At 42.7% G+C, this 19,977-nt stretch overlaps 1 protein-coding gene across 5 annotated transcripts in view; it reads left to right on the top strand.

The window, feature by feature from the left end:
- The window catches only part of LOC122554015 (metastasis-associated protein MTA1-like), a 171,821-nt gene that overhangs the window by 92,831 nt on the left and 59,013 nt on the right, over window positions 1-19,977 (top strand). For all 5 annotated transcript variants that reach the window (XM_087990138.1, XM_087990140.1, XM_087990136.1 and 2 more), the window contains exon 18: window positions 18,983-19,014. In XM_087990138.1, coding sequence (XP_087846264.1) covers window positions 18,983-19,014 — 32 coding nt within the window. The remainder of the gene's footprint in view (window positions 1-18,982; window positions 19,015-19,977) is intronic.

Raw genomic sequence — 19,977 nt, 5'->3', positions numbered from 1 at the left:
TTCTGTTTCTTCTGCCAAAGTGAATGACTTCACATTACATTTCATCGTCTGTCTTCTCATTCATTGCTTAGCCTGTCCTAGTCCTCTTGAAGCCTCCTTGCATCCTTCTTCCAACTTACATTTCCAATGAATGTTTTGTCATCAGCAAATTTTGAAATAATTTGTCCCAAATAATTTATTTAGGTTGTGAACAACTGAAAGCGATGAAGTTCTGGGGCTACTGAGATAGCGCTGGATAGTGGGACTAGGCAAAAGTGAGGACTGCAGATGCTGGAAATCAGAGTCTAGATTAGAGTGGTGCTGGAAAAGCACAGCAGGTCAGGCAGCATCCGAGGAGCAGGAAAATCGACGTTTGATGAAGGGCTTTTGCCCGAAACCTTGATTTTCCTGCTCTTCGGATGCTGCCTGGCCTGCTGTGCTTTTTCAGCGCCACTCTAATCTGGATAGTATGACTAGTTGGGTAGCTGTTCAGGGAGCTAGTTCAGACATGACAGTGTTAAAGCTCACTTGGCTTTCCTATTAAAGCGAGAGAACAAGAAAAAATAAAGTATTAAAGATCCTCTATTGATTGCTTCTCACCACGTGGCGGGGGGAGCCCAGCAATCACGAGTGTGTGCTGACACACTAGGCAAGCGCTCTCCCATGTGATTACACAAGCTGAGGCTTTTTCTACCTTTTTTAAAATGAAGCGTTTCGTGTGCAACTGCCCCCAATTCAGTTACTGCTGGGACATTTTGGGGCAGGACTTTCCCTTGAGTTCCACACAGGGGTGTACCCTAAACCCCCTTTCCCCAGAAAATCTCTCCACTCCCAGTTCCTGAGTCCAGATCCCGCATAGCTGCTCAATGTCCTTCGCGACATTACCTCCTGATAAATGATAGAGGGTGCTAACCGAAAGAGTGCGGGTGGACCGAAGTACTGTCCTCTCCACCTCAGACTTATATGGACGAACCATTAATGTAGTCTTTTTCTGCATAAAGCCCCTAATCTGAAAATAACAAAAGAGGTCCCTCCTACATAGTTCATATTTCTGGCTCAACTGCTCAAAAGACATCAGGACCTCCCCCTCAAATAAATCTCCTAAACTGGAAACTCCTCTAGACTCCCAGACCCTAAAGCCAGAATCCATCAATCCGGGCCGGAATCCTGGCATTCCTACTATGGGAGTAAAAGGGGAAGTTTTTTGTAAATTGCCATCACTTTGTCGCATTATACTCCATGCTTTAACCGTGTTAAGGACAAATGGATTTCTGCAATGGTTCATAGCAGTCCTCCATCTTGTCCATAAACAACAAGTTAAGGAGGGGGCATTCTGCCCGGGAGGCCTCGATGCCCAGCCAGATTGACCTGCGGTCCTGGCAAGCCCAATCAGCCATAAAGCATAACAGGGAAATGAATTGATATTTCTTAAAATCTGGAAAGTCCACACCCCCTATCCCCTGGGGAAGCTGCAATTTGGCGAGCTTAATAAGAGGCTGCCTGTGACGCCAGATACAACTGTTCAGCCTCCGTAGCACTTGCCTGGGCAGCATCAAAGGAAACATTCGCGAGGGATATAATAAACGAGGAAGAACATTCATTTTAACCAGAGCTATTCTACCCAACCAGGATATCGAAAAATCCTCCCAGCGCCAAACGTCCTGTCTAATCTTCTCGATCAACTGCACAAAGTTAGCTTTATATAATTGATCAAAGGCTGGGGTGAAAAAATACAGGAAACCTCCCTGAGACCATCTGAAAGGGAATCGGTTCCACCCACAAGATCGGGTACTCTAATAAGACCCCCCCACGGGCATGGCCTCCGACTCCATAAAATTGATTTTATATGCTGAGAAAGAACCAAATAATTTAATCTCTTGTATTAAGCGGGACATAGATATTGTTGGGTTAGTTTGAAAAAGAAAAACATAATTTGCATAAAGGGTGATCTTATGCCCTCCTGATCCTACCGCCGGGGCAGCTATTTTGGGTTCCTCTGGATAGCCTCTGCCAATGGCTTAATCACTAATGTAAACAGCATAGGTGAGCGGGGGCACCCTTGTCGGCTGCCTCTACCAATACTAAAATTGTCAGACTTTATACCATTAGTGAGAACAGCTGCCTTAGGATCACTATATAACACTGCTACCCACCTGGCAAAGACCCCTCCAAGACCAAACCGTTCCAGGACATAGAAGAGGTACACCCACTCCATCTGGTCAAACACGTTCTCTGCATCCAGGGAGACTACAAGTCCAGAATCGATCCTTGCTGGCATACCTGAACAATATTCAATACTCTTCTAATGTTGGTAGAAGTCCTGCAACCCCTTATAAAACCTGTCTGGTCCTCCTTTACAGTGGAGGGCAAGACCTTCTCCAACCTCAAGGCCAGCATTTTCGACAAAATTTTAAAATCCACATTTAATAACGATAAGGGCCTGTACAAAGTATAATCCTCCAGGGTCTTCCCTCTGTTGAGAATAAGGGAGATATTTGCTTCTCTCAGAGAGGATGGGAGGCAGTCCTGACTGTACGAATAAATGTACCTATCCAACATTGGCCCGGCCAGCATGTTTATAAACTCTCTATAAAACTTGCTCTGAAATCCATCTGGGTCAGGCGCTCTACCGCTCTGGAGCTGCCTCACCACTTCCTGTATCTCTTGGCTTGTCAGAGGGGCATTCAAAAGAGATGCCTGCTCTGAAGTTACACCTGGGATGTCCAAGTCTTTAAAAAAAACCCCATCTTCACTAGTCTGTCCTCCGACCAGTATAATCCGGAGTAGAATTTCCTGACTGCCGCGTTAATCTTTTTGGAGTCTCAAGTGAGAATACCAGCACACTCTCTGATGGATGTGATAGATTGGGGGCACTCATCTTTCTGGCCAGATACACCAGATAACTACCCGGCTTACCATTCGAATAACCTCTGTTTTGCAAAGGAGATTTCCCTCTTTGCTGTCTGGGTGAGTGCAGTATTCAGAGCAGCCCTGAGGGCTGTAATCCGCTGCAACTTGGTGACAGACGGTCTGTCAAAGTATGCCGTCTCAGCTGCCTTCAGCCGGGCCTCAAGTATATGCTGCTGCTCTCCCCCTCTGACGCTTCCGGGTTGGTGAGTAAGAAATAATCAAGCCCCTTGCATAGGCCCTGGCAGTCTCCCAGAGCACCGACAGGTTACTGGCCGTACCCAAATTAATGTCCCAAAAAAATTAAATGCTCGCGAAAAATACTCAGGAAAATTACCATCCTTCAGGAGGAAGGAATCCGTGCGCCAATGCTGTGAGCCTGTCACATTACCCCTGGCCTTGACCTCCATGTACACTGCCGCATGATCAGAAATGGCTATGTTCCCTATTCTACAGGACAGCACCGAAATCAAAGAGGCTAATGGAACAAAAAACATTTCAATCGTAGTGTAGCACTTATGTGGGTCAGAGAAAAAAGTGAAGTCCCTACCGTCAGGGGGAAGACATCTCCACACATCCACCAATCGCAGCTCCCCACTCAGGTCCACCAGTTGCCTGGATTGTGGGGACATACCCGTGAGACCCCTGGCATCCTATCCACCTTGGAGTCCAAAAGTCGGTTAAAGTCTGCCCCTGTAATTGTCTGATGTGCTTCAAGGGCCATCAACCTGGGAAGTGCATCCATTAAAAATTTAAGGGGATGTGCCGGGGGACAATAGACATTCAAAATCCTGTACTCCTCTCCATGTATTAAAGCTTTAAGGATCACAAACCGCCCATATTCGTCCTTAATTTGGTCTAACACAAAATGGAGGATTCTTCTGGATGAGTACAGCAACTCCTCACCTTTTAGAAGAGGAGACTTGAGTCCAGCATTGGCATTCCCATTAAAGGATGAGAAAAACACCCGGCCGAACCCTCTCTGCTGTAACTTTAATAGCTTCTTATCGGTGTACTTCTTGCAGCAAGGCTACATTGACTCTTTCTTTTATAAGGCTTGAAAGTATCTTCTTTCTCTTAATCGGTGAATGACTCCCCTTAATATTCCAGGTGCACCATTTAAACGAAATAGCCATAGCTGTCCATGATAGCCCATGACTCCCTGGGAAGAAGAATCCACTCATAACGAGCTGAGTGAAAACGGTAAACAGTTTGTATAGTTTTGAGAATACAACTACAAAAACTACCAAATCAAAACTTCTAACAACTACTGCTACAATGAACCAACATAAAAAACAAAGAAGAGGAGACTTTCTACCTAGCCCACAGGGGACACTCTTTCAACCCACTAATCCCTCCATGGCTCCTTCTAGCTGAAGCTGTGCCCCAAACCCAGGCAAAACAAAGTAAAAAAAAAAAAATTGCGTGCATTTTATAACAAGAAAATTAAAAGTGGGGATTCAGCCCATCCCATCCATACTTGGACCTTCAGCAATCCTTGTAGACTAAAAAAATGCTGTCCCCTAAATGTCCCCTCCCCCCCCCGCCATTCCATACGAGAGAGAATAGAAAAGGGAATGATAGAAAAACAAAGGATAATGGGAGGGGAGAAAGAAGGGAGAAGAGAGAGAAAAAGAAGGGGACCCCCACATATTAAAAGAACAAAAGTAGGTAAACCAGGCAAACCACAGAGAAAAAGTAAACACTATTGTCTATATTATTTGAGCCAGCTAGTTTATTTTAAGGAATCCAGGAAATCCTTTGCCTTTTCTGATGAGTCAAAATTAAACAGGCACTCTCTGCAGCTGAAACGTAATATTGGTGAATATCTTAAAGAGTAGTGAATATTCAAGTCCCTCAGCCTCTTATTTACCTCATCAAAGGCCTTCCACTTGTGGTTCACGGCTGCAGAAAAGTCTTGGAAGAACACAATTCTTGATTCCTTGTATATCAGGGCCCGTGGATCCTTCCCCAGTGCTCTGGAAGCTTCCAACACTATTTGCTTATCTCTGTAATGCTGAAGTCGCCTAGGCTTGGGCGGGGGCGCTGGTCTGACCTGGGCCTTCGCACTGCGACCCGGTGGGCTCGCTCGACCTGCACCCGGCCCGCCCTGACCTCCAGCCTCAAACTGCGGGATCCATTGCTCCAAGAAGTTGATGAGCTGCCCTTCTTCCTCCTGTTCTGGCAGCCTGATCAGGTGGATGTTGTTCCGATGGCCTTGATTTTCAAGGTTGTCGACTTGCTCCATTAAGGCCTGTACCTATCTTTCCAGGGCCTGGACCCAGCCCTTTGAAGATTCCATCACGGTTTTGGAAGCTGCGGCCTGCTACTCCATCTCCACAATGCGTTGCCCTAGACACTGGATCTCCTGCTCACGCTTCTGAAGCATGGCCGAGATCAGTTCCAGCCTGGTCTGGGTCTCTTCCATCGCTGAATCAATCTTCTCTTGGAGTTTCACGAACTCCGAGACCAGGCTCTGCTGCGCAGGTAAGTCCACAGGAACGTTCGCAGAGGCCGACGCTGCATTCGCGGGTGTGTCTGTTGCTGCAGGAGAGTGCCCTGCTAGTTGCAATCCTTGCTGTCCTTTTCCCTTGGTCATCTTCCTTAATCGACAAAACTGACACACTGCAATTCCAGGAATCCAAGACTGCCGATTTTTACCACAGTAGCTAAGAAAGGGAAGGTAAATACAATTCTTTGCCTACGTTATGATGCAGAGCTCAGCAGGGCAGACCTACTGGATTGCCATCATGTTGTATCTCAATCCCATATGATCTAATTCTATTCATTAACCTCCTCTTAATCTGGTTTATCAAGATTTTTTCATGCTTCTTTTTCAATGTGACGGTAATATCCTGAAAAGCTTCAAGTTTTTGAAACATGATTTTGGAGTGATTGTAATGAGGTCAACCAGTTGGACCTCATAGAATGTCAGTTCCATGACCTGCTTCAATCAGGGAGCCCTGTCTGACATGTTAACGGAGTATGTCACAGGTTCTGTTCACTCCGAGAGCTTGCTCTGGGGAAGCTGGATCAGTGTCAAAGGTTTTCCACATATAGATGAAGTGTGACAGGGTGATGGGATACCAGCCTGTGTGGAGTTATTTCAGTGGCGATGATGGGAAAAGTACACTCCTGAAGAAATCCACTCGCAGTAGTTGTCTTTCAGTTGGGGGAAGCATTTCTGGAATCATTTGGGAAGCTTGAACTTGTTCGATCCTGCTGTCGAAGACTGGGCCCGATATGTGGGAATAATACATTATTTTTTCCATGACATTGGGGCAGATGAATAACTATGACTAATTCTCCTGATGGTTTGTGGAACCGCAGCTTTATTGGTTATTAGGAGGCTGACATTTCCTGAGGCACCAGATACCAAAACCTTTCAAGGGTTCACAGATTTAGTTAAGGAATATTACAACCCTAAGCTTCCTCTAATTCTGAGATGCTATCACTTTTATTTGACATTCAAGAATGAGCGGAATCAGTATTGGGATTTTTGAAGAGGGTAAGGTGACTGGCAAGGTCATGTGACTTTGTGTTTAACCCTTATGAGATGCTGAGAGACCATTTGGTATATGGGATTCATGATGTAACTATGCAAAAGTGCTTACTAGCTGAAACTCAACTGGACTTCAAACAGGCACTACAACTGGCTTTGTCATTAGAAAATGCAGCAAGTGGTACATTTGATTTACAGGATATTCCGATGAAAGTAGACACCCTCACCAGGCTGGCTGAGCTTGAGAGACACCACTTGAGTGAAGGCAATGACATGGTCTCACTCAGGACATATCCTGAATAGAGGGCCTGTAGGTCAGCTCACTGCAAAACCCCAAAACAAAGGCAAGTTTGAATAGTTAACGTTTTCTTCAGAATCTGGGTTGGCAAGTCATTGTAATTGCTGCCGGTGTGCAGACTTGAGACAGCAAAAGAATCCTACAAGAGTTGAGTAAGAGAACTCTTGTATCCAGAAGACCCAGTCTTGGCAAAACTGAAACAGTTGGTGGTGATGCGAGAAACCAAAGGGTCATCAAAACCAGAACTGAAACCTTTATGGACCCGGAGAGACCAGATCACAGTAGAGGACGGCATTTTATTATGGGGAGTAAGAATGATTCTCCTAAGCAAAGATCACCGCCAGAACTCCAAAATGAAGATGTTGGCAAGAAATTTATTAACTGTCTTTGTGCGGCAGTGCCCAGACTGTCAACAAGGACAGAAATTACTGCCAGCAGCTCTCCCACATTCGTGGGGATGACCATGTAAACTCTGGATTTATACTATGTTGAATGTGCAGGACCTTTCATGGGCTCAGTGTTCTTGGCCATTGTACACCCACTCAAAAGCGGCTGGACGGGCGTAGAGTTCATTTAATCAGACACTGGGATGACGATAGAAAAACTATGCACATCTTTTACCATACACGAACTCCTGGAAATGTTGATCACAGATAATGGGCCATCGTCTACCCGCAGGGAATTTGTGTATTTCCTAAAATATGGTATTCATTGCATAAGTACAGCTCCATACCATCCATCGGCCAACTGTCAGATGGAAAGAGCAGGCCAAATATTGAAGACAGTCTTAAAGAAACAGCTTACAGGGATAGCTCCGGCAGACTTACTAACTGGGAGAAGATTCCACACTATGTTAAATCTGATCTTCCTGGCTTTGAGGGGGAAGGGTGAAACGGCATCTGGAATGCCAGTGCTGGACACAAGACTCCTCTAAAATCTACTGAGTTGGTCCTGCTTACTGGTAATGCTGCACTCATCATAAGGCAGCAAGGTCCTTCTAGAGTGGTTCAGAGGAACGGTCACTCGACCCGAAACGTTAACTCTGATTTCTCTCCACGGATGTTGCCAGACTTGCTAAGCTTTTCCAGCAATTTCTATTTTTGTTTCCCTTTTTCCATCTGAAAGTCTGCATACCCCTTGACCTGACTGTACCTGTATGAGTTGAGCTTGTACTTTTTTTATATGCATTTTTACCCATGTATCCTTTGTATTTTTATTTGTCCTTGTTTGAACTTGTGTCCCAATTTTAACTTCCTTAAAATCCATTCACCGACTCAATGATAAAATCAGATCTGTTTATCAGACATGTCTGTCTGCACCTTCTTTGACATATCTGTGTGCACATCTGTTTGTAGACTTAGTGTAAAGGACACGAGTAAAACTGAAATCTGTCTGTTACTGTGACTTGGTGATGGATGATTTATGCTATGAATCATTAAATAAATAATTCACTCATTCTGCTGCATTTCTTCATCTCGACCTTACTAATAGCAATCTTTGGTCACCTACGCAGGAAACAAATCAGTCTTGACTGCAGCCATCAATTGCAATTGCTGTGAGACTGAGTAGTATAAATATTTTGTCGTGTAAAAGCATTACCTAGGGTTGAACTGAGCATTGTAGAAGACAAAGATTAGCTAATCGCAGCTAGGTGCATAACTCACTGTGATAGCGTGCTAGAAATTGAGCCCTATTATTCCCAGAGTCTTCGCAAAAGTTAAACAATTTTATAAAGTGTGCAAAAGTTCTCAATTTACCTGATTTTCACACACAGGTTAATAGAAAGCACAGACCAGGTTTCTGTACTAAATAAGAATTACAGTTTATTTTTTAAAAACGTTGAGATTCAAGCTACAGTTTAACAGCTATGAACTATCACCACATAATATAGCAAATTAAAATTCTTTGGCAACTTCTTGTTTGTGTTCCACATCTCCAGCATCCGCAGTTCTTTGTTTTACATTAAAACTCTAATGACTTGATAAACTCCCTCATGTATACATACAGACGCAAACACAGGCGGACAAGGAAAAATAAATTATGGGCAGAGGTAATTCATTAGGTTGCCAAGATGATCCTCATGATTCTTGTGCCAACCAGAACATTGCTTTTCAATCATCTTTCTTCAGATGCCTCTATTAGTTTGTAAGGGACATAACATTCATTGATAAAATGAATTTCAGTTAAATTCACAGCTTACAACTGCTGAATGAAAGATGAACTGGTTTTCTTTAAGTTTAAAACAGGTTTTGACTGCAGGGAGTGGGGAAAACACACTCCAAGCTGTTCAATTATATGAGAAACAATCGCATAATTATTGGCAGGCAAAACTGGTCACTAGTCCATAGCCCAATTAAGTTCTTGTTGCCACCCAGAGAAGCACCTGAATACAGAACACCACTGATCCTGTTTGTTTCTGCAACCTCTTCAGTTACTGAAAGTTCAAACAGCTGTTTGGTGCTTGCCATGTGAGTTTTAAATTACTTGCTTTCAAATAACTTGCAGCCATCCTTTCAAAACACTGATTTTTAAACAGTTCTTTCTCTACAATTGTAAAATGTACAGACATAAAAAGACACGATCCATATACAGGATAGAACTATAGACATTTATTTAGCTGAAGCACGCGATTGGGCCCATTGTGTTTGCACCAGCTCACACAAATGCAGCCGTCTAGCCTGATGCCATTTTCTAACTCTTGATATGTAACCTTGTGTTTTATGGCTTTTCAATAGTTAACCCAAATCCTTTTTGAATGTTATGAGGGTTTCGGCTTCTACACCATTTCAGGTAGTCAGTTCAAGGTTACTCCTCTGAACATCAAACTAAACCTATGCCCCCAACCCCAGTTATGGACCTTTAAATCAATGGAATACAGGGCTGTTCTATCTGGACTCCTTATAATTTTATACAGTTGTATTAGATCTGCCCTTGCCGTTTCCTGTTCAAAAGAAAAGCACAAACAAATTGTTCTCGTGTCTCCAGTTCTGCAGTCCAGGCAATATTGTATAAATTTCCTCTCTAGTGCAGTCAAATCTTTCCCAGTGTATGGTGATTGCTGCTGCTCATAGTATTCCAATTGTCGCCTAATTTGTGTTTCATGTGCCTGTATAATGGCGGCACGGTGACTCAGTGGTTAGCACTGATGCCTCACAACGCCAAGGTCCCAGGTTTGATTCCAACCTCCGGCGACTGTCTGTGTGGAGTTTGCACATTCTCCCCATGTCTGCGTGGGTTTCCTCACACAGTCCAAAGATGTGCAGGTCAGGTGGATTGGCCCGTAGTGTTAGGTGCATTAGTCAGAAGGAAATGGGTCTGGGTGGGTTACTCTTCGGAGGGTTGGTGTGGACTGGTTGGGTCAAAGAGCCTGTTTTCACACTGTAGGGGATCTAATCTAATCATAATCTCCTTACTCTTTTATTGTTCATCTCAGCCAGTAAAGGCAAGTAGCCTTCTTGACCACCTTAGCTAAATATCTAGCCACCTTCAGGTGTCTGTGGGCACGCACTCCAAGGTGTCTCTCCTCCTCTACAATTTTCAGTATCCAACCATTTATTGAGTATTCCCTAGCCTTGCTTTTCCTCTCAAGTGCAGTACATCATAACTATCTGGATTTAATTCTTTTTGCTACTTTCGTGCCCACCAACATCTTCCTGCAGCCATTACTATCTTTGTAGAGACCAATAACCTTTAAAAAGATTCAAACTTCCACTTTGCAGCTGTTAGAAAGGAATAACTTGAGACTCAACACCCAGGTCTGTTCCAGTCATCGAATGGTTTGTTTCACACTGGCAGGGAGCAGGTTGCTTGGCACAACATGCATGTCTCCACTGAACAAAGAAAATCGTGCAATTTTTATACACTTACTCCTGCTGGTTACAAACGAATCACGATATTAATTGATTAAATGCATGTCCAATCAGGTTAGAACATAGAAAAGTACAGCACAGAACAGGCTGTTTGGCCCATGATGTTGTGCCAAGCATTAATCCTAATGCAAGATAAAATAACAACGTATGCACCCCTCAATTCACTGCTAACCATGTGCATGTCCAGCAGTCACTTAAATGTCCCTAATTACTCTGCTTCCATCACAAAGGCTGGCAACGCATTCTGTGCATTCACAACTCTCTGCGTAAAGAACCTTCCTCTGACATCCTCTCTATACCTTTCTCCTAATATCTTAAAACTATGACCCCTTGTGCCAGTCAATCCTGCCCTGGGGAAAAGTCTCTGACTCTATAAGTTAATAGTTAGGCATCATGTGATTAGGTAATCAGCTTGCTGACAGCACAACATCATCTCATGATGTTCATTAGACATCTTCTCAACCATGCCTGTGTTCTCAGAATGAGTCATGAAACAGACCCTTCGGTCCAACCCGCCCATGCCATCCAGATATCCCAACCCAATCTAGTCCCACCTGCCAGCACCCAGCCCATATTCCTCCAAACCCTTCCTATTCATATATCCTTCAAATGCCTCTTAAATGTTGCATTTGTACCAACCTCCACCACTTCCTCTGGCAGCTCATTCCATATACGTACCACCCTCTGTGTGAAAACGTTGCCCCTTAGGTCTAAGTGTTCAGGAATTCCTTTTCTCACCCACATTCCTAGCTCGTTGTTTCTAGCGGTCAGTTACTCCATGCAGCTGCCTGTGTAACTTCAGTAACTGAATAATTACAGGAGTGTGGTCAAGTTGATCAGGTCCCACATTCAATCAGCAGCAGTCCACTGTACAATATAATATGTAACTATTGTAGCCTGTCTTGACCATGGTTGACCTGAGTAGAAGCAGAAAATGATGACACAAGTTTTCACATTTTCAACTTTTTTCCTGTAACAAGTGACTTAAAAGCAATATTGACAAAATGCTTATTTTTGTAGTCAACTTATACATTAAACTGTAAAGAGGATCAACACCTGTTATATTTATTGCACACTGTAATTGGAGTATTAAAAGCAATATATATATATAAATGCACAGTTAATTCAAGCTTACAAAGGATTCCCATAAGCCACTTTCAGGAAATGTAACTTAAACTGGCTGTCTTCAGTCACTTCCTTCAGTTTTCTGGTAGTTCCTTAAATGCACCACAGCAATAAAGCCTGTTCCATTGATTCTTCTTCCTCCTAGTCACAAATCTTCCAAAACCCTGAGTAGGCTGTAGGATGTATCTTTTTGAGAAACTCTGTCTCTCCCACACCCGTCTTTGCTCCACAATGACCACACACAACTAATGTCTGACTGTAATACTTAATGATTTGTAGGAAAGCCTGCAAGTTGTTCAGGAAACTGGCATCCTCTGACCTCTTGCCCCCACATGGCAATGTGCAATACGTTGGCCTTGCATCCAGACAGAAATGCAATTAGCTATTCTTGATTCCAACTCTCCTCTTAGAAGAAAACAGCATAGCCCAATGTCTCCTACATCTTTCTGGGACTTGGCGCCTATTCATTGTGAACTCAGGTTGCTGTCATTGTCTTCAAACATAAAACTTTCCACCTTCATCCTATTATAGTCTAATTTGATCTCTGACTATCAATCCACCAAGATTTACGTTCTGGTGGACTTCAGAACAGGTCACATGACTCTCTTTATTTACCTTGGTTTAAAGATACAACCAAGAAGATCATAATTTTGCAAACCTCATATTTGTAACAGAAATTTCTTTTACAGTATCAATCACATAGCTTATTTTTATCACTTGCAAATGTATTCATCATTCTCCTTGTATTTAAGTCAAAACCATTGATCTCCACCACAAATTAAGCTGGTACTGAGCCTTGAGGATCTCCACTTGAAGCTTTCTTCCAGTCACAAAATCCCTGTTAACTGTTACCTTTCGCTTCCTGGCTCTGAGCCAATTTTTGGTGTAACTAGCCAATTTGCTCCAGAAGCTATGGGCTTTCACTTTGATGATTATTCTGCCATTTGGGAATTTATCAATAGCCTTGCTAAAATCTACATAGGAGATATGGCTTTCACCAGTTTCCTCATTTCCCCTCCCCCCACCTTGTCTCAGTCAAATCCATCGAATTCAGCACCGCCTTCCTAACCTGCAATCTTCTTCCCGACCTCTCCGCCCCCACCCCAGTCTGACCTATCACCCTCACCTTGACCTCTTTCCACCTATCACATTTCCGACGCCCCTCCCCCAAGTCCCTCCTCTCTACCTTTTATCTTAGCCTGCTGGACAAACTTTCCTCATTCCTGAAGAAGGGCTTATGCCCGAAACATCGATTCTCCTGTTCCCTGGATGCTGCCTGACCTGCTGCGCTTTTCCAGCAACACATTTTCAGCTAAAATCTACATAGACTACATAAAAGACGCACTACCCTCATCTTCCTTTCTGATTAGCTGCTCAAAACGTTCTATTATATCAGTTAGAAACCACCTTACCTTCACAAATTGTGATGATTGTTTTTGATTAATTCTTTCTCAAGGAATATTAATCGGTCTTTCAAAATTTAGTCTGATATTTTCCTACTAGCTGACTGGCTTGTAATTGTTTCATCTCTGCCAGTTTCTCCCTACTTCAACAGTGGTACAGCATTTGCTGTCTTCCAGGCCTTTTGATCAACAGAATCTTTACATTTATTTTGATATTGAAAGGGAGTTGAAATCAAGAACAGTTAAATTAATTCTGCCTGAATACACCTCTTTGCGAAGTTAATCTGTTGCATATTGCCATGATGTGGAGGACAGAGGAAGCTATTTTTGAAATCAAGTTACAAGGTTCACAACAAATCAATGAATGTTGCTATTTCTTCTCTTGCTGCCCTTAACAGCCCAGGGTGCATTTCATATGCAGCTAAGGATTTACCCACTTTCAAAGATGCTAAATTTAGTAATATCCCTTTTCTCTCAATATTAATGTCATGAATATTTCACACTCATCCTCCCTAATTATAGTGTCTGTATTGTTTTTCAATAATAACAGACAGGGAGTGTTCATTAACAACTGTACCAACCATTAAAAAGCCGCATGCATTCTTCAGTTATACTCTGTTATAATCCCTGCTGATGATAACGCAGGACAAGTCAAATTCCAGAAGGAAACCTAATTGGACGGACCACAAGGGGAAATTTTGCAATTTGCTTATGATGTAGTCAGTCACTGAACAGATTCACAAGAGGCTACCAGTGTACTGCAATAAACAAAAATCAAAGTTTATTACATGAGATGATAACTCAAACAATTTTACAGTATACAGGAACTAGTTCAAACAGTGAAGATACTATTTCCACTTTGAAGTTCCTTCTTCAGTTGTCACAGCCATACTTGGTTTCTATCTGGTAAACCTCTGCATTCACTTGATGTTAACATCTTTAATTAATGTTTTTTTCATTAGACCCTAATAGCTCACTTATTTCTCAATACTGATTCCTTAACTCTTCTTCTGCAACTTCTGCCTCGAGAGTTTTCTCTTATCAAAACACTCTAGACTTCTCTTTTCCAACCCTGATTGTCTCGAGATTGCTAAGCTAACAGCACCTTTGCTGCCAAATACCTGTTCTCTCTGACCAAAATCTGTACACTTGCTAACTTTTTGGATGATTTCACCTTTCTAAAGGGCAGCTGTTTCCGTTTCTGTCTCTGTCTCTGTCTTTTGCCTGAAAAGTCGATTTTCCTGCTCCTCAGATGCTGCCTGACCGGCTGTGCTTTTCCAGCACCACACTCTTGGCTCTGTCTCTGACTCCCTGGGTCATCGGACTCCTTGTTAGTAGGCAAGAGGCCAATTTTCCTTTCTTATGTATTCAATCTAATGATGACATCAGTTTGAATTGAATAAAAAATCTAGAATTGAAAGAAAGTTCAGCCTAATGCAAATCATTGTCCTAAAAACTCATCTGGTTCATGAATGTGCTATCTTTACCTGGTCTGGCCTACGTGGTCCACAGTAGTTGACTGTTAAGTGCTCTCTAGGCAAATAGGAATGGGCAGAAATAGGAATGCCGAGCCAGCGGCACCTATATCTCATAAGCGAACTTTTAAAAAAGTGACCGGAAGATAGAGATTTAAGGTAACTGACAATGACTGAGTTGTGTAGCAGGTTGTTCTGATCTGGAATGCACACATGAGATTCACACAACTTTCAAGGGGAATTAGATCTATGTTTGAAGTGGAAGAGGTTTGCAGGGCTGTAGAGGTGGATCAGAGAACTGGACTAATCAACGAGCCCTTTCAAAGAGTCAATATAGTCACTTTGGGCCAATTGACTTTCTTTTGTGTGCTCCCTTTCATTATTTCTTTCTAGAGGTTCATTTGTAGCACTCAAAGGGAATTAGACTCTTGCTTGAAGAGGAAAATGTACAGAGTTGCAGGGCAAACACAGGAGAGTGGGCACCCAGCGAAATGCTTGTTTGGAGAACAAGTGCTGAGAAGGTGGGCAGAATGACCTCTGTGCTGTTACAATTCTGTGAAATTCCGTTTGGTAGCGCTGTCAAAGAAACCTTGCATCACTTCGATTGAGAGGAGGCTGATAGGGTGAAAATTGGCTGGGTTGAATTTGTTCTACTTTTTGCAGACAGGATATGGGCAATTTTCCACATTTTCATTATTAAGAAATCTGAGTGACAGAATTAAATTATTGAGGTGGCTTCCATAAACTTGACTCCCTTAAGTGTTGCAGATTGAGGGGTGAGGAGAAAGTGAGGACTGCAGATGCTGGACCTCAGAGTTGAGAGTGTAGTGTTGGAAAAGCACAGCAGGTCAGGCAGCATCCGAGGAACAGGAGAATCAACTTTTCGGGGATAAGCCCTTGATCAGGAATTCCTGAACTGATCGACCTGAATTTAGGAAGATTTTTTTTTGCAGAATAAGAGGAGAAATCTTCCTCAAAGACCTAAGGTATCAAGACTGAGGTAGGGATACGGAGCAAGTACTTGGTCAAAGGGGTTGGATGCAGATCAGTATTATCAAATGGAATGGTGAACTGAGAGATTGAAACACCTGCTTCTGTTCCGAATGCCACATGAGAATTGAATTATAAATCAAATACAAAATGTGCTGCAAAACTTTGCAAATTCTCAGCGAGTGAAGCAGCAGATATGTAACAGGAAACAGAGTGAATGGTGAAAGTTTAGCTCTGGAGCCAAAGGCCCCACACCTAGAATATTTTTGCAACCTGAACCTACACTGCATCACTGTGTCAAAGTGTCACCGACTAAATGGCACACAGCTGAATCCACCCTGACACCGATTAGAGCTTTCTGGTGTGGACAAGAGGTAAAAATTAAGCAAGCAGGAAGAATTTAAAGGGTAATAGAAGATTAGATTAGATTAGCTTACATTACAGTATGGAAACAGGCCCTTCGGCCCAACAAGTCCACACCAACCCGCCGAAGATAAAAATAGGGAAATTGTACTGCAACTGTACAGGACCTTGATGTGACCACATCTGTTGTACTAAGTACAGTTCTGGTCTGCTGACTCAAAAAAGAATGTAATTCCATTCAAAGCGGTTCAGAGAATGTTCACTTGACTCATTTATGGTATAAAGTCTTTATCTTATGAACAAAGATTTAATAGATTTTACTCCTTGTAGTTCAGAAGAGTGAGAGATGATCTTATTAGCATGTAAGTTCTTGAGAGAACTCGACAGGGTAGATTCTGAGAGGATGATTCACCTGTAGGAAAGACGAGAAAGAGGAGACTGCTTTAAGAATCAGAGGTATGACCTTTAAGACAGAGTGGAGGAAAAGCTTTTTCTCTGAAGTTAATTATTCCATGGAATTCCCTTCCCCAGAAAACAGTGGAGGCTTGGTCATTGAATTTATTGAAGTCTGAGGGGGGTTGATATATGATAAGCAATCAAGTCAAGGGCCAGGATGGACAGGAAAGTGGTGTTGAGATCGCAATCAAATCATGTTATTGAATGTTGGAAGCAGGCTAAAGGGGCCAAAACCTATGTTCCTAAAAGACAAATCACAATATCATCTGGACTTGCTATTTCCTGTTACATATCTGTTGCTTCACTTGCTGAGAATTTGCAAGGTTTTGCAGCACATTTTGTATTTGATTTATAATTCAATACTCATGTGGCATTCGGAACAGAAGCAGGTGTTTCAATCTCTTGCAGTTTCAAGTTTTTCTGATCTTCCTTTGAGACCCAGATTGAATCTATGGTGGAACTGGGTTTTTCTCTTCCTTCCCTCTCGAAGAAGAGCTCCGGTGAGTCTGAGCGAGAGGTGACCATAAATTCCTCTTAAGAGCTCATTCACTCTTTTTCTTGCAATACTAAGCCTCTCGTCTCTAATGATAACAACTGTATGAGGAACTGATTTTCAGTCTCCCCTTTGGTATGAAGAGATGTGATGATAAAAAAAATGTTTAAAAGGTTAAGTAGGCCCAGTATAAGTACATCATGACCTTTCAAATAATGGACACTGTGAAAGAAAACACACCGTGTGCAACATCAACAATGTTGTGTTCACAAAGAGCAGGGAGCTTGGATGAAGTCAATGGAGGACTTTGGGAGAGAGGTAATATGGATCAGTTTGTGAGTGGTATAAGATTATTATGTTCTTGAACTGAGAGAAAATGTAACCTGCCTGCAGAACAGCAGCCCAGAGCTTCCTCGTTCTTTCTTTGCAACTTCTCTCAGCTAAATGTAAGAGCTGAAAACCCATCAGAAGTTATTTTTCGCACTTGTGGAGGACTCCTGAAGCAGATTCATTGGAATCTACCACACTGTCTTGAGCAACTAGCTACAACTGTCTCAGGAAGACAACCCTTGCTGGCTGCCTGTGTGTGCAGAAGAACCCTTGGAATCAGAAACCATTTGGGACAATCTGTGACATTTCAGCATGAGTTTACCTATTCCTTGGTCAACGTACTTTGAAGTTAACACAAGGCCAATTAGGGGTGGGCACTGTGTACTAGCCCAGCCAGCAATGCTCACATCCAACAAGTGACTAAGAAAACTCTGCAGTTTTCACTTTTCTAATGCTCGGACTTGTAGTGTGTGTGCATCTTTTTTAGAGGGTAAGTATATAATAGCATAACCAAAAGTGTTTGTCAGTAATCTTTGCCTCCCTAAGTAAATTTGTTGACAAAAGAAACAATTGGCTGACTTGTTCTGATACAGTCTGAGATCTATATAAATGGCGATATCACCAAACTGGTTAAACTTGAAATTTTATTGTGACAAGTGGAAGAGTGAGACGAGGAAAGAATACAGTATGCCTCTTAAATCTACTCGAAGACCTTTCACACATTACACACACTGCAGTCAGGAGCTGTTGCTGAGTGCCTGATAGCTATGCTTAAACACGTTTCATATTCTCCCTGGCATATTCACTTCTGAGGAAGGGTCACCAGACACGAAACGTTAACTCTGTTTTCTCTCCACAGAGTCGAGAGTGTGATGCTGGAAAAGCACAGCAGTCAGGCAGCATCCGAGGAGCAGGAGAATCGACGTTTCAGGCAAAAGCATTGCATCAGGAATTCCTGATGAAGGGCTTTTGCCCAAAACATCGATTGTCCTGCTCCCTGGATACTGCCTGACCTGCTGTGCTTTTCCAGCATCACACTCTCGACTCTGATCTCCGGCATCTGCAGTGCTCGCTTTCTCCTGGTTGATTTTTCTCCTCACAGACCTGCTGCTTTTCTCTAGCAATGTGTGTTTTTGTTCCATATTCTCTCTGCTTTGTTCCCAGTTCTTGTCATTTGAAAATTGAAAGCTGCTGCTCCCCATAGTCCCCTCGTGAGTCCTCCAGTGAACTCAACTAGGAGTTCTGCAGATGTCCGACTCCCCATTCCTTCCCTTCAATTCAAAAATCTAATTGTGTCAACTGAGGTATCAGTAACTAGAAGCACCTTCTGGTATTGTTGACTTTCCCACATCCACACTCATCTCCAAGGGTAATTCAGAATTAAATCCAATATGTCACTTCACCAAGTCATTGACCTGAAACATTAGCTTTATTTCTCTCTCTAACCTGCTGAGTTTTTATTTCAGTTGATTCAAATTATTAGGACTGCCTAGAACAGCCTTCACATTACATGTAATTGTGCTGACCCAGGAGTGTTAGGTTTTAACTTTCGGTGCCTGAATTCTCTCACACCTTCGTTAAAAAACAACATCCTTGAGATTACCCTTCTCACTACTGTTTTCACTTCACTTTCAGATGGGATAAGATGGGTATTGTCTTAAACAATGATGATGCTTCTTGTCGGTTTTTTTTGATTATTTTGAGATAATAAAGGGAAATGTTTCATTGGAGTTGTAAAGAAGAATAAAGAATAGTCATTGTCTTATTTTAATAAATCTTTCATTTATTGCAGGTATGTCGAACCATACCCCAGGGAGACAGCTGGTAAGGGACTTTACCTTGGGAAGCTGTTATGTAGGGGAATAGTTTTCTGTGGATTGCACTGTGATGTTCTGTATGTTCCACACCAACTTGGTCATGAATATTAAACTCTCCTCACCTAGTCAGGACGAAAAACTGGTCAGGCCTGATGCTGAATACCAATTGCTGCAGGTGTTGGAGGGATGGGTGTGTGCAAAATCCCTGGGAATTATGATTGTTCTGTTTCTCAAATGTGTCTTTGTTAGTCTGCGCAGAGCTTTGCAAAAATTTAACTTAATGTTTGACTTGCATTTGTTTTTGTTTTGCCTGACTTTCCAAAGTTGTTGGTTAATATTTGATTTTCTATTAGATAAATGTCATTAAGATTTTGAACAGGATGCTTTATGTCATACAGCCCTCCTTCCCATTTTTTCTCAACGAACTAAAGAACTGCACACTTGTTCACTTCGCCACTTCTGTTCTTCAGATGTCAGGCATGATTCTTTATCACCACGAAGTCAGTTGATTAGGTATTCAAGCCCATACCAGGGGCCTGAGCACAAAATACCAGGCTGGCACACTGGTACAGCACTAAGGAATGCCAGGTAAAAACAATGACTGCAGATGCTGGAAACCAGATTCTGGATTAGTGGTGCTGGAAGAGCACAGCAGTTCAGGCAGCATCCAAGGAGCTTCGAAATTGACGTTTCGGGCAAAAGCCCCTCATCAGGAATAAAGGCAGTGAGCCTGAAGCGTGGAGAGATAAGCTAGAGGAGGGTGGGGGTGGGGAGAGAGTAGCATAGAGTACAATGGGTGAGTGGGGGAGGGGATGAAGGTGATAGGTCAGGGAGGAGAGGGTGGAGTGGATAGGTGGAAAAGGAGATAGGCAGGTAGGACAAGTCCGGACAAGTCATGGGGACAGTGCTGAGTTGGAAGTTTGGAACTAGGGTGAAGTGGAGGAAGGGGAAATGAGGAAACTGTTGAAGT

This window comes from Chiloscyllium plagiosum, unplaced genomic scaffold, assembly GCF_037043375.1.
Source record: "Chiloscyllium plagiosum isolate Xiang-an unplaced genomic scaffold, Cpla_swu_hap1 HiC_scaffold_8, whole genome shotgun sequence".
Taxonomy (NCBI): Eukaryota; Metazoa; Chordata; class Chondrichthyes; order Orectolobiformes; family Hemiscylliidae; genus Chiloscyllium; species Chiloscyllium plagiosum.
The sequence above is the reverse complement of the archived record's forward strand: the minus strand, read 5'-3'. Positions and strand labels throughout refer to the sequence as shown.